Source organism: Orcinus orca, chromosome 12, assembly GCF_937001465.1.
Source record: "Orcinus orca chromosome 12, mOrcOrc1.1, whole genome shotgun sequence".
NCBI classification, from domain to species: Eukaryota; Metazoa; Chordata; class Mammalia; order Artiodactyla; family Delphinidae; genus Orcinus; species Orcinus orca.
Genome location: NC_064570.1, coordinates 26,166,163 through 26,179,497, shown reverse-complemented (window position 1 = coordinate 26,179,497; position 13,335 = coordinate 26,166,163). Strand labels below are relative to the sequence as shown.

Sequence of the window (13,335 nt, the reverse complement as noted above, 5' to 3'; positions counted from 1 at the left end):
CTGACAGTAAAAGGTATTTCCATTTCATTATACTGTGGGGAAAGTCTATGCATAAATTAGGGCCTGATGAACACTGGTAAAAAGTGGTGAGGTTTTCGGAGTGAACTCACAAAGGCTAATCAGGCTCGTGGTTACCCAAACCTCTCTCTTCTGGGGCTGAGGCTTTCTGAGTTTCCCATTATGGACAGTATGCTCATTCACTCCTGTGGAAAACCATCAGACTACAAGAGGCTGAACCGTCAAATGTGTCCACTTTTGGGGACTTCCCTTTGGGGCCATTCAAGTCTCTCAAGCTCTGATTAACAAGGGAACCTCAGCATTGAGGAAGCCCTGCCCACCTTTGCCCAGAGAAAGTCTCCAGCCCTCCAGCCCCATCTGTCTTTCTGAAGCTAAGCAATGAAGGCATCACTAGGCTCTGAGCTGTTTGACCCTGGGCACCATGTCTTATAAGATTCTTTGTATCCCCAGTGCCTCTCAAATAAATCCTTTTTTTTTTTTTTTTTTTTTTTTTTTGCGGTATGCGGGCCTCTCACTGCTGTGGCCTCTCCCGTTGCGGAGCACAGGCTCCGGACGCACAGGCTCAGCGGCGATGCCTCACGGGCCCAGCCGCTCCGCGGCATGTGGGATCTTCCCGGACCGGGGCACGAACCCGTGTCCCCTGCATCGGCAGGCGGACTCTCAACCACTGTGCCACCAGGGAAGCCCTCACATAAATACTTTTGAACTGAACTAACCAGGGACCACTGGGCTCACATAAATTGTAGAGAAAGGGCAGGACCCGGATTCACATGAGCATCTGGATGAGGGTGACACAGTCTGAACCACCAAACCCTGATAGCTTGAAATCACCCCGGGAAACTTATACTATACACAGGGGATTAGCACAGTCAGAAGATACTCAACAGATGCTTTTTAATGAAGGAAGAGCAGCTCATGGCAAGTGGTTGCTACATCTTACAAGTGCCTTTCAAAATAGGAAAATACCTACTATGCTTGTAAGACCAGAAAAAGAAAAAAAAAAATCACCTCCTGAATGCGTTTTCTGTTGTGGGAAATGGGGTTAAAAACAATCGATGTACAAGAAGCACCAGAGGGTGATTAATCAGTTTCAGGAAGCAAAAGTTGGATATATCTCATCCCAGCCTCCACCAAAGGAGAGCCAAACAGTTCACTGCCTTCAAACAGATTAAATATTGTTGTAACTTCATCGTGCTGAAAGGAAAGGCATATTTTCTTTTGTCTTAAGTTATCAATTGTCTCTCCTGAAAAATATTAACTTCTCTTTCCTCTTTTCCCCCTTGACATATATTACATATATCAAGTGCCCTTAGAAAGTGAGTCATCTAAACAACACTTGAAAAGTTATTCAGGAACTATTTACCTGAGAAAATATACTTAACTGTCTTCTGTAAAGGAGCGAGTACGGTTTGATGTTAACGTTAGTTCCTCTGAACTCGATTATCTTCCTCTACCAATCCCGCTACAATTTCTCTAATTATTTCTTTGCCCACTTGCTGCTGTACTTGCATACTGCCTCTGTTTTCTCTTAATAGTATACCGAACGTTATATAGGGCACTGCCACCCGCCCTATCTCATTGGCTTCTAATAATTGTTTACGTGAGTAGGTCAGACAGAAGTTTTAAGAACAAGAGTTCTAGAGCCACACTGGGACCTACTCCGTTCTACAGCGTACCTAAGCTGTGTGCCCTGAAGTAAGTCATTTAGCCTCTGTACTCGATTTCCTCATTTGTAAAATAAAACAATCATATCATCTGCCTCATAGGCTTGTTGGAATGATTAAATAAGGTTCCCAAAATAGCGCCTGGTACAAAGAAAGAGCTCAATAATCATTAGTTCAGTATCGTCCTCCATGGTTACTATTCTCCCTTTATAGCTGATTAGATAGAGGGCCAGAGAGGCGGACTGATTTGCCTGTGGTTATTCAGCCATCTGGAAGCTGTTTGAGCCCAAGTGCTCTGAGGACAACAGGGTTCTCTACTAGGACACTCACTTACTGCCTTTAGGGAACGCTTCGAGGAGCAGTGCTGTGGGAAGAAAAGATTGCATGGTCATTGGAAAGTGTGCATGTTACAGATGACTGCTTCTAAAGAGATATATAAGAATTTCAATGAGGAGTTCAATTCTTAAAAATGCAAATGCTTCATATGCTGCTTTTCCCTATCTTTTCTCAGTGTGAATAAAAATATGTACACACACACACGCGGAATTCAAGGAGGAAAACCCTAGTATTTCTCCTTCACTGAAGTTTTTTCTGGTGGAAAGGTATTTAGTCATATCATTCATTCAACCTCATTACTGGGCACCTACTAGAAACAGAAACTGATAGTTACTAGGGTGCAGTGGCAGACAGAAACACACAGAAGGCCCTGCTCTCACAGAGCAGATATTTTCTGAATCTGGGACACAATCCATCAATACATGCTTTCCCTGCCAGGTATGTGAACTTTCATATGGATGAGCGATATATAAGTCATACATAAAAAGCATGTTATTTCTTTATAGCCACACCTCAATAAGTAAATCTATGTGCTTAAACATGTTTTGGAATATTGCTGTTGGTGCTTGAGAGCAAGTAGGACTTTGAGACTACTTCTTAAAATAAATATACTGGCATCTACCCATCAAAAAGAGTGTGCATTGTCCTAGCAGTTCCCTTGGGAGGGTTTATAATTATTCCCTGGTACTGCTCAGCTCTGGCATCTGGGGCATGCTTCCTTTCAGCTACAACTGTCTTCAGCGGTTGCTTGCATACATGCAAAAAATTCCATCTCATTTTTTTTTTATAGTCACACCTTGTTTTTGCCCAACACAGCATTTCTTAGCTTGATTACCCAAGTTGGTCGGAAGTGGCTTTGAATGCTTTTGAAAATTAAACCACACCTCCACGATGAAGGTTTGCCACTAAATGGCAAACCTTAATCTGACCGATGCATACAGGTTCTATTGAGAACTCTGAGAAAACGAGTTTAGGAAATACGTTGTGAGATTTTTGTGCACAGCCTCCTAAAATGTCTGTTTTGAAGCTGCCATTATTAATTTGAATATGTTGGTCTCGTTGTTAGAAAAGCAGCCCCACTTCCTTATGTCATCTCTTGCATGTATGTCTTCCCTTCCCTTCCCTTTCAGACTTGCTTTTTGAGGCCAGGGACTTGATTTTTCTCCACATTTTGTGATCTCCAAAGTGTTTATCCAAATTGAATATCACAGTAACTGTGGAAAAATAGATTCAAATGTGGGTTGGAGTCTCTACAACTTGATAACTTGCCTCAGAAAGGAAAAGATAAAAGAAATAACAGAGTCAAAGACAAACCATTTGAAACCACTAAGGTATTGGAAAGAATAGCTGTTGGGAACTCCCAGTTCCACCACGAGGTGTTTACTAAGTATCAACATACATCGTCCACTTTATTTTTCAAATAATTTTCATAAATCATAGTACTTCTTTTTATCCTCACATAAGGAATGTGATGCTTCCACTAACATCTCCATCACTTGAAATTTTCAGAGAGAAAATCAAGATAAAAATGTGAGAAAAAAATTCATAGAAAAAGTAAGAGAGACAAAAATAATGACTTAGTGGAGATTTGGAAGTAATTAGTAGTATTTACTTCTCTTGGCCGTCGATTGGGATTTTGAGGCAAACGAGGCTGAGAGTGTGATCTCAGACTTTCCAGTCAAACAAGATGAAGACAGAGGTGTACAGCAGCCCTCAAGAACACTGTCAGAAAGGTGCAATATTTTTCAATAGGTTAACTCTCCTTCACAGTGACAAGTCCATGCTTTGATGTTTTTGATGGTGACGGGGGCTCGGATCACACCTCTTCAGGGTTGAATTAAGCCTCAATGAAGTTGTGTAACTAAATGTGATAAAATGGACAGGGGATCCACGTGCTGCGCGGGGCTCGCTGAAGATCAGCTCTCTGAGGTGGTTATCCTACCACAAAGATTAAAACACACTGGTCAGGATAAAAGCAGAGCAGCGGTGAAGAGGCCACCCACGAAGAGCCAAAGGCTCTGACGACACTGGAACCTCTCAGAGAATGGATCAATGAAGACATTCCCTTTGCTCTTGCTGTTAAAGCTAACAGAGCCTTCAAAGGACTGTGTTGATTCAGGAAGTGAGAAAGTGCGCCTCGGGCACCAGCCCTCTAGAAAACCACAGCTGTAACAAGGGAGCCTTTTGATACCTGTTTGTGGTTGGATTCAGTGTTGCACAGAGCCGCAGACCACAGTGACCTGTTGAAGCTGTCAGTGACCTTGAGGTCGGGCTGTCCTACAGCTGCAAAGCTCCTTACTCCCACCCACCTGGCAATAAATACCATCGTCAGAAAAAAAATCACCTGTTTCATAGGATTCTGCTATTTGTTGTTGGGTTTTGTTGGTTGATTTGTAGTTTTACAAGAAAGAAATGTAGGTGGGAAAAAGGAATGTTAACTACGTGGTAGTTTATAGATAGACTATGCCTAGAGAAGGATTTAACTTTATTTTCTTGCTAGCATTTTAAATGCAAAATATAACAAGTATATTGGCAATTCTCATAAGTCTCACTTTCCCTTTTCATAGGAAGCCCTGCCTGACTCCTGGATTAGATCCGTCGCCTTGCTCTGTGCTTCTAAAGAAGCTTGGTTTCCTCAGTTCTGGCATTTATACTTTGATGTAATCACCCGAAGTTAAAAGCTCCACGAAGAAAGAGGCCCTGTTTTCTTGTTCACCTCAATACTGAGAACAGTTCCTGATACGTATGAATGAAAGATATTGAATAAATGAAAGAAAAATGAATAAATGAAAAATGCTCAAAAGAAGGTTATTTAAAAATCACATTGTGTCAAGTTGTATTTTAACTTATGAAAACTCAAAATGAATGTGTGGGGTGTGAAGGTTAATTCTTTTTCATTAACTCTGACCATCTCAAATACCTCATTCCCCTAAGTTATTTGCTCCTAAGGCACATGTGATATTCTATTTTGCACCTAAAAACTATCAGCAAATTTAAAAAATAACAACGTAAAGCATTCGGTAGGATAATTCAGAGGACCTTTTACTTCTTTTATACTTTCATCTAAAATGGCGGAGGAGGGCTGACTTGGAGTCACGTGGACAGTTAGCCTCAAGTACGAAAATGGTCCATGCTGGAGCAAGGGTGAAGATTTTGCAATGAACGTGCCACGTAGAGCAACAGAGATGGAGGTCTGACGAGAGTGAGCCCCTCTGCTGAAGAAATTTAAACTCCACCATCTTTATTACATACCCATTGACGTTTCTCTCCTTTTTAAAAAACAGGTATAATGAACATACAACATATTAGTTTAAGGTGTACAACATAATGATTCCATGTTTGTACATATTGCAAAATGGTGGCTATCTTTTATGTTCATGTTATGGAAAGTACAGGAGACGACTCATCTCTGCCCTTTACATTCTCAGGAGAGCCTTTCAGACGTGAGACTTCTGCAAAGGTTTCCTTTTGGCAGTGGACAAAGACTAATAAATGCGTTGAGGAGGAAAACTGCATGAGGTTGAAAAGGTAGCTTTTCGGGCTTCCCTGGTAGCGCAGTGGTTGAGGGTCTGCCTGCCGATGCAGGGGACACAGGTTCGTGCCCCGGTCTGGGAAGATCCCACATGCCGCGGAGTGGCTGGGCCCGTGAGCCATGGCCGCTGAGCCTGTGCGTCCGGAGCCTGTGCTCCGCAACGGGAGAGGCCACAACAGTGAGAGGCCCGCGTACCGGAAAAAAAAAAAAAAAGAAAGAATAGGTAGCTTTTCTCCACTTTAGAAGCCAAGCTCAAGTCCTGCTCACTGCCCTACAAGCCGCTGAGGGTGTGGTAGGTGTTATAAATTCAACCGTGGCCCCGCAAAGAAATATGTTGAAATCCTAGTCTCCAGTACCTCATAAAGTAACCTTAATTAGATATAATGTCTTTATAGAGGTAATCAAGTTAAAAAGAGGTCATTAGGGTGGGCTTCAATCCAACATGACTCGTATCCTTATATAAACGGAAAATTTGGACGCAAAGAGAGACATGCACAGAGGGAAGATTATGTGAAGAGACAGAGAACAGTGAGTGAAGGCAGAGGATTGGAATGATGCTCAACAGGCCGAGGAATGCCAAGGATTGCCAGCAACCACCAGATGCCAGGAGAGAGGCGTGGAACAGATGCTCCCCTACAGCCTTCGGAAGGAAGCAACCCTGCCAACATCTTGATTTCAGACTTCTAGCTTCCAGAACTGTGAGATAATACATTTATGTTATTTTAAGCTACCCAGTTTGTGGTACTTTGTTATGGCAGCCTCAGGAAAGTAACATAGTAGGTGTCTGTTCCTTGTATCTTTCCTCGAAAATGAACACAATGTTTATTTAACAGAAGCATGAATGCTTTAAGGGCTGCCAAGTAACCTGGAAGTAAGGATGGAGGGATTGAAGTAGGAGAAAAAAAAGTCTGCAAAGTTGAAAAAGAGGAAATTCAAATGGCGGAAGTAATGTAAACAAATGCTTCAACTAAGAGGATACACTTGCCAAAATATCTCATATCACCAAAATACAAATGTTAATGGTATGGAATGGAAAATTTCAGGGGGCTGGATTAAAGGCATACATGTTGAGACTCAAGAAGTATAAGGAAAACTCCCTGACATATCTGTACAGGACAAGGTTTGCCCATTCTCTGTGCCGGGGGGTGGAGCTGGAGTTCGATGATGCGGTGCATAAAGTGATTGGAGAAGCTGAGTGGAAGCCATTTTGGCGTCTCAACGTGCACTGTGGTGACCACCACACTTGAAAAACAGAACTGATTTTGAATAGATAATATTTGTAATCAATAAAAATTTCCTTTCCAGAAGAGTCTCCTTAATTGCGTTAAAGTCCACCGTGACGGACATCATGTGCTCTAGATAAAACATCATACCGGGCTTCCCTGGTGGCACAGTGGATGAGAGTCCGCCTCCCAATGGAGGGGACACGGGTTCGTGCCCCGGTCCGGGAGGATCCCACATGCCGCGGAGTGGCTGGACCCATGAGCCATGGCCGCTGAGCCTGCGCGTCCGGAGCCTGTGCTCAGCAACGGGTGAGAGGCCACTACAGCTAGAGGCCCGCGTACCGCAAAAAAAAAAAAAAAAAAAAAAAAAATCATACATACTTCTATTCTCTGTATTCTGAGAAGTAAAGAGAAAGAAAATCGCCTCCACAAACTGAAATTGTATTAATATGAAATGCTGAGTTTAAATGAGGGGGTCAAGGTCTGTGTCTTATAGGAAAAGACAGCAAAGGTAAAAAGGGAGGGTAACTTTTAGGCATCAGGAACCCTTTGTTCACCAGGAAACTGATGCTGAATCACTTAAGGACCAACATGCCAGGGGCAGTGATTACAATCTGGCAGACCAGCCATGTCATCATGATCTACAGTGAGTGTGCCTGAGAACTTACAGACAATCTGGAACACACACATACAGAAAAGACCAGGAGAGAGAGACGCCTGGCATGACACAACTGGGGAGGTGCTTAGCTGAGACGAATGAAGACAGAGGAAATGTGATGGTTGCAGTCAATGAGCTGAGCAGCTTGTTCTGCATGACTGCATCAGCTTAGAGTGAGGACCAACAATGTGACAAGATGAGAGATCAAGACCTCAGCTCGTTCATGGGAAGAACATTCTAGTAGCTGGAAGTCTACAACGACAGGACATCCTGTCTTGGGTGTCAGGTATCAAGTTTCTTGTGATGAGAGGTGCTCCAACAGCAGATAGGTAATGACTCTGAAGTTATGTTGCAGGGAACATTCACAAGGGAAGCAGTTGGACGGGATTTTAAGGCCCTTTCAAGCCTAGTTTTCTATATCAAAAGGAATTCTGAAAATAAAGCAGAGGAAGTATTTAATTGTATTGTCTTCAGCCAGCATTCTTTTTTAAAAAAGTTCTCTTGTTCTCCAATTTTATATGGAATTGACACATCTTGAGACAGATTATAGAGATTTAATTCATTTTTCTAGTATCACATTTTGAGTCAAATAATCATAAATGTGGAGCAAGAAAAAGTAAAAATGCTGTCAGAACATCACAATCATAGCATAAAGGTAATGTTATAAATAAGATGAATAAAATGATTTCACTTCTTAAAATATATACTACCTTAAGCTGCAGTTAATACTTAGCAGTCTTTTTTTTTAATCATCATGGAAGTAAACATGTCAAAGATACCTGGTAAAATTGTACATGAAGAAAAAGATGCAAGTAGAGAGTCAGTTTAAAAGTATCATGCAGGGCTCCCCTGGTGGCGCAGTGGTTGAGAGTCCGCCTGCCGATACAGGGGACACGGGTTCGTGCCCCGGTCCGGGAAGATCCCACATGCCACGGAGCGGCTGGGCCCGTGAGCCATGGCCGCTGAGCCTGCGCGTCCGGAGCCTGTGCTCTGCAACGGGAGAGGCCACAACAGTGAGAGGCCCGCGTACAGCAAAAAAAAAAAAAATCATGCATATAATGAAAGATGCCTTTTAACCAAAAAGGCAAATTTACTGAGTGACATTTGTGAAAAGCACTATGCCAAGCACTTAAAAATAGTTAATGTTTTATGCTCATAACGTTTTATGAGATGCTTCTACTAAAGTATTAGTTTTATAGCATTAATATTAAAAATTAAAAATATATGTTACTGCTTATTGTCTTTGTCTAAAGTTTAGGCTTAAATGCAAAATCTGCATCCTACCTATGGCTCTGAGTCAGAGCTGTATGGAATGGTGCACTCAGGGAACTGACGCCCCTCCTCAGCCCTACCGCCTTGGTCGTACACCATGCCACCTCCTGTGGGTAACAGATCTCCTTTACTGTTCTCTAGGGAGCAAATTCTGCCTTTCCTGGGTTTGTACTATAGGAAGCTGGATAAATAGCTACAGGCAGTAGGAGCACGTCTTCTGAAAGGGGAGGCTGGTGATACCTATAGCCACACGCTTAGATCTCAGGTATGTGATGCTCTCCAGACATGCTGAGGATGGGCTTCGAGCTGATCAATGAGGAGCTATATAACAGCCAAGAAATGATAAATGTACACGCAAATGTACAAGAAATCCCTCATGTCTGCTCCAAAGGGAATGGGAGAGAAGCTGGAAAAGAGGACAAGCTTGTTTGATGGAAAGAACATGTGAGAAGACAAATCCTGCTTTAGCTGCAATAGAGCACCCAGATGTAGACCAAGTTCTTGACTTTTAGCATACAATATGTTTAATATCAGGTGCTTTCCTGCGAAGTTGAAGCAAGATGTGGAAACGATTTAGCCTTGATATGAATTTGGCCGGTAGAGTCAGGGCCTACCTTTGAGGATTACAGATTTGTGAAGCAGAAAAGACATATCCTGTTAAGTGAAAAAATGCTAAGTGGAAAAGAGAACCTGTAGTATGCTAGGTTTCATGTGAGAAAGAAGGGGAATATGAGAAAATACACACATATCTGTTCACTGGTGCAGAAGAAATACAGGAAGGATAAACCAGTAACTAAGGAGACTGGTTACCTACGGGGGTGACGTGGAATGAGAATAGGAACCAGATTGTAAGGATGATGAGGGGGCAACCCCTCTCCAAGTGTACCATTTGGTACATCTCTCTCTGACTCTTAAACTACAGTAATGTCTCACATACCCTTCAAATACTCCCAAATCAAGAAACAAAACCAACTAGCATGTGGGAAACCCCAACTGAAATACAAACAGTAACAAATGAACCTAACCTTATTACAAATAGACAATAAAGTAAAGAAGGTGAAAGAAAACCGGTCTAATCTAAGTAACTTTGGTCAACAGTATCTTGACTGGGTATTATAAAGCTAAAGACAAAAGAACTGTATATAGATACTATAATCTAGTTAGTAAATGTCCTTCTCATAGAAGCATGGGTTAATACTTCTGAAACTCTAAACTAGAAATGAAGAAATAAGTAAATCTATTATAGATAATGATATCAGGTTTCTCACTGTTGGAGAAAGAAGCTACAAATAAAGACAATGAACTCTGTGCTCTTGGAATCACAGGTATCAGTGTAAGCTTATTGTCTTTTGTATACATAGACACATACATATAGATACAGAAATACAGATGTGTGTGGATGCCTGGGTTAGTATACATATTTATAACTTCCAGCTCTGTCCGCTGAGAGAGCCTAGAAACAACATTCCAGTAGCAATGAGTATGCCTGGCAACTAGATTTTGGTTTCTAGATCCTATTCTCCAGTAGAAGGAGCTAGAGCTCCTTGGGGAAGTAGCTGATTCAGCCCTGGGGAAGGGAAAATACAAGATGAACCTGAAACATTTTATGTTGCTAGAAAGCAATGAAATGCTTAAAAAGAATGGGGCTTGTTGAAAGGACATGGGAGCCAAACTAAAAGAGCTTTTAATGGCCAAAGCTGGAACAATTTGAGCAGCAAAATTAATAATAATAGTATTGGATTATAACTCAAAGAATAAAGTAAATATTTATGAGTCCATATTGATATATTTAAGCAATTGAATAAATAAATAAATGGGGGAGAAGTAAATGCTCTTCTTTGCATTAGAATTCCAATTTAATAAATAGAGAAGGAAAAAATGAAATTAGAAAAATCACCATTAGGCATCATAGTCGTTGCATTCAGTATCCACTGATGAATACTAAAATTAGTGGGTGTAAGTTTGAGGAGAAACAGGATATTTGCATGATCTCAAAGTATCTTCCCACAATGTATTTATTAATCAGAAAGTGAAAATAGTAACTATACAGTGAAAAACCCTGCAGACACCACCTAAACCAAATGATCAAGGTTAACATCACCAGGAAGAAGACATATTGACATCATAAACCCTTTGATATGATGCGCTGGGAAACACAACATAATCTCTGTGGTATTATTGCCCAAAAGGAATAACCTCACTCTAATCAAGAGGAAACTTCAAATGAACCCACATTGAGGGGCAGCCTGAGGAGGAGGTGATAAGAACTCTTCAAAAATGTCAAAGACATGAAAGCAGAGAGGCTGAGGAACTGTCGTAGATTGGAAGAGAGGAAGGAGACACAGCAACTAAGTGTAATAAGGCTCCTGGATTGATCCTGGAACAGAAAAGGGGAATTAGTGGAAAAAAGGGTGAAATTGGAACAAAGTCTATAGTTTAGTGAATAGTGTCAATACTATACCAATGTTAATTTCCTCATTCTGAACACTGTACCACAGTTACGTAACATGTTAAAATTGAGAGAAACTGGGTGAGGGGTTTATGAGAGCTCTATTATTTCTATAGCTTTTCTGTAAGTCTCAGAATAGTTCAAAATTAAAAGCTAAAAAGAATAAAATAATGAAGAAAATTTAATTAGTTCACTGGAATAATTTGTGTGTGTTTGAAAAAGATCCTGAAATAATTTCTCAGTGAAATAAAATACCTGATGCTGTTGTGTTCATATCAAAGAAGACACACTTCAACAAATACCCTCATTCTGTTAATTATAGTATATTAGTTCTAATAAGCAGAGATGCTGTAATAGACTGCATTCAAAAGCTCCAAACCTAGAGTTTGGCTCATTTGTTCATAGGCATAATAAACAATATTTTTTCCCTCTCTGGGGATTTTGGGAAGCTCTCCTTGAAGGACGCACATTGGAGGTGAGATGCCAAGTCTGAATAGGAGTTAGCCGGGGACAGAGTGGACAGGAACATTCCAGCACAAGGAACTGCAAGTATGAAGTCCTGAGAGGGAAAACGGTTTGGTTTGCTCTAGGAACTGGAAAAAGGCCAGGATAGCAGGAATTCAGTGATGTAAGGCTGGAGACACAGGCAGGAGTGAGCCGTATAAGACCACGTAGGAGAATTCAGATGGAAGCCTTTGAAGGGCTTGAGGAAGGAGATACATGACCTTGGAAAGTCATCTCCTTCCACTCTCTTACTGGCTTTAAATGCTTGTTTATATTATGCTGACCACGGTTCTTTATCTTCACTAAGGAATAAGACATGGGATTGGGCCAACAGGGCAGAGTTTGATAAACCACAGTGATAAACTTCCTAGTGAAACTTCTGTCCCTGGAGACATAAGAGAGTGAAGGTACAGATGTGTATCCCTCCTGCCTTGAGGGAGTGGCACAGACGTTCTGGATTCCTTTAAAAGTTTACCTGAAATGAACTACGAAGAACTTTCCTAAAATGTTGATGCCCCATTGAATTTTTTTTCTTTCTCTCTCTTTGGATGTTTGGTATTGTACAGCCTGATCCAATCACAGAGTTGTGTGACTTCGAACTTTTGTGCTAAAAGTTCGAAAAATTAAAGAATTCGCCTACTGGAGAATGGTAATGTCATATAACTATTAGAAGGTTCACACTGCTCAGCAGATATGGTGGCGGATCAATCAAGATAGAATAGCTCTCTCTTAAGAGCCAGGTATGTAACCACATACCATGTAACCACATATGCCTTCTCACCTGGTTTTCCCAGCAGTCCTCAGGGTGCCTGGAGGCCCAGAAGAGGACAGGAACTCTATAAGAAGAGCTAAGAAAGTACCTGAGTCTCGTGGGTCCGAAAAGGGTTTCTTCTGTTTTGTTTTTTCCCCAATTTTGCTTTGAAGCCAAGAATATTATTACCTTCTAATGTCAGCCTCCCAACCCAATTAAGGAGCAAGCTTTATTTCTTTGATTAGAAATAGAAACAACTAAATTCATATCTGTTAGTTGAGGTTCAGTATCTGGATAGGTCAGGAGCAGATCTTCCCATTCAGCTTACCTAAGAATATTTATCACAAGACAAAAGAACTACAATTTCTGGTAACTTTAGGATTTAGAAGAGAAACTTTTTGTGTATAATGTCTATTGTCCAAAAATCTCTCCAAGATCTATATGCACACAATTCTTACCTTTGTAACTATATTGAACTTTAGTAACTTTTTCTTTGACTACTAAGGACACCGCAGTTTCATGAACAACTTTCTTCCTGCATTCACTGTCATTGTTCAGCTCTGGGTTAAAAACATGGAAGCCTGGATCAAATCTGTACAAAGCACAGTATTCTGGGAAGTTGTGTTGCTTTAACTTTTTTTTTTTTATTATTAAAAGGAGGGTCCTAGATATCTTGCTTTTAAAAAATTTCTTTCTCTCATACACCAGAAATGCAGAAGGAAAGAAAAAAAAAAAAGAAATCAGGTTAATGAATCATTCTGGTTTACTGGATTCCAGATGGTAGAGAGTTAACACTTAAAACCAAAAAGCCTTGAGTTACCTATATCATGGATCAGTTCAAAGTTTTGTTACTTGCAAAAAAATCAAAGAGCACATATATGTACAAGATCAAAACTGCAAAGGAAAAAAATGACGTGCCCAGAAAGAT

At 40.9% G+C, this 13,335-nt stretch overlaps 1 protein-coding gene across 9 annotated transcripts in view; it reads right to left on the bottom strand.

The window, feature by feature from the left end:
* IL20RA (interleukin 20 receptor subunit alpha) overlaps nucleotides 1–13,335 on the bottom strand; it is a 55,447-nt gene that overhangs the window by 41,024 nt on the left and 1,088 nt on the right. For 3 of the 9 annotated variants that reach the window (XM_049695586.1, XM_049695589.1, XM_033406481.2), the window contains exon 1: nucleotides 8,211–12,967. The exons of the other annotated variants lie outside the window; for them this stretch is intronic. Coding sequence is in view for 2 of the 3 variants with exons in the window: in XM_049695589.1 (XP_049551546.1) it covers nucleotides 8,211–8,227 (17 nt within the window). In the remaining variant the exon portion in view is untranslated. Of the gene's footprint in view, nucleotides 1–8,210; nucleotides 12,968–13,335 lie in introns of those variants that run through there. 9 annotated transcript variants of the gene reach the window in all.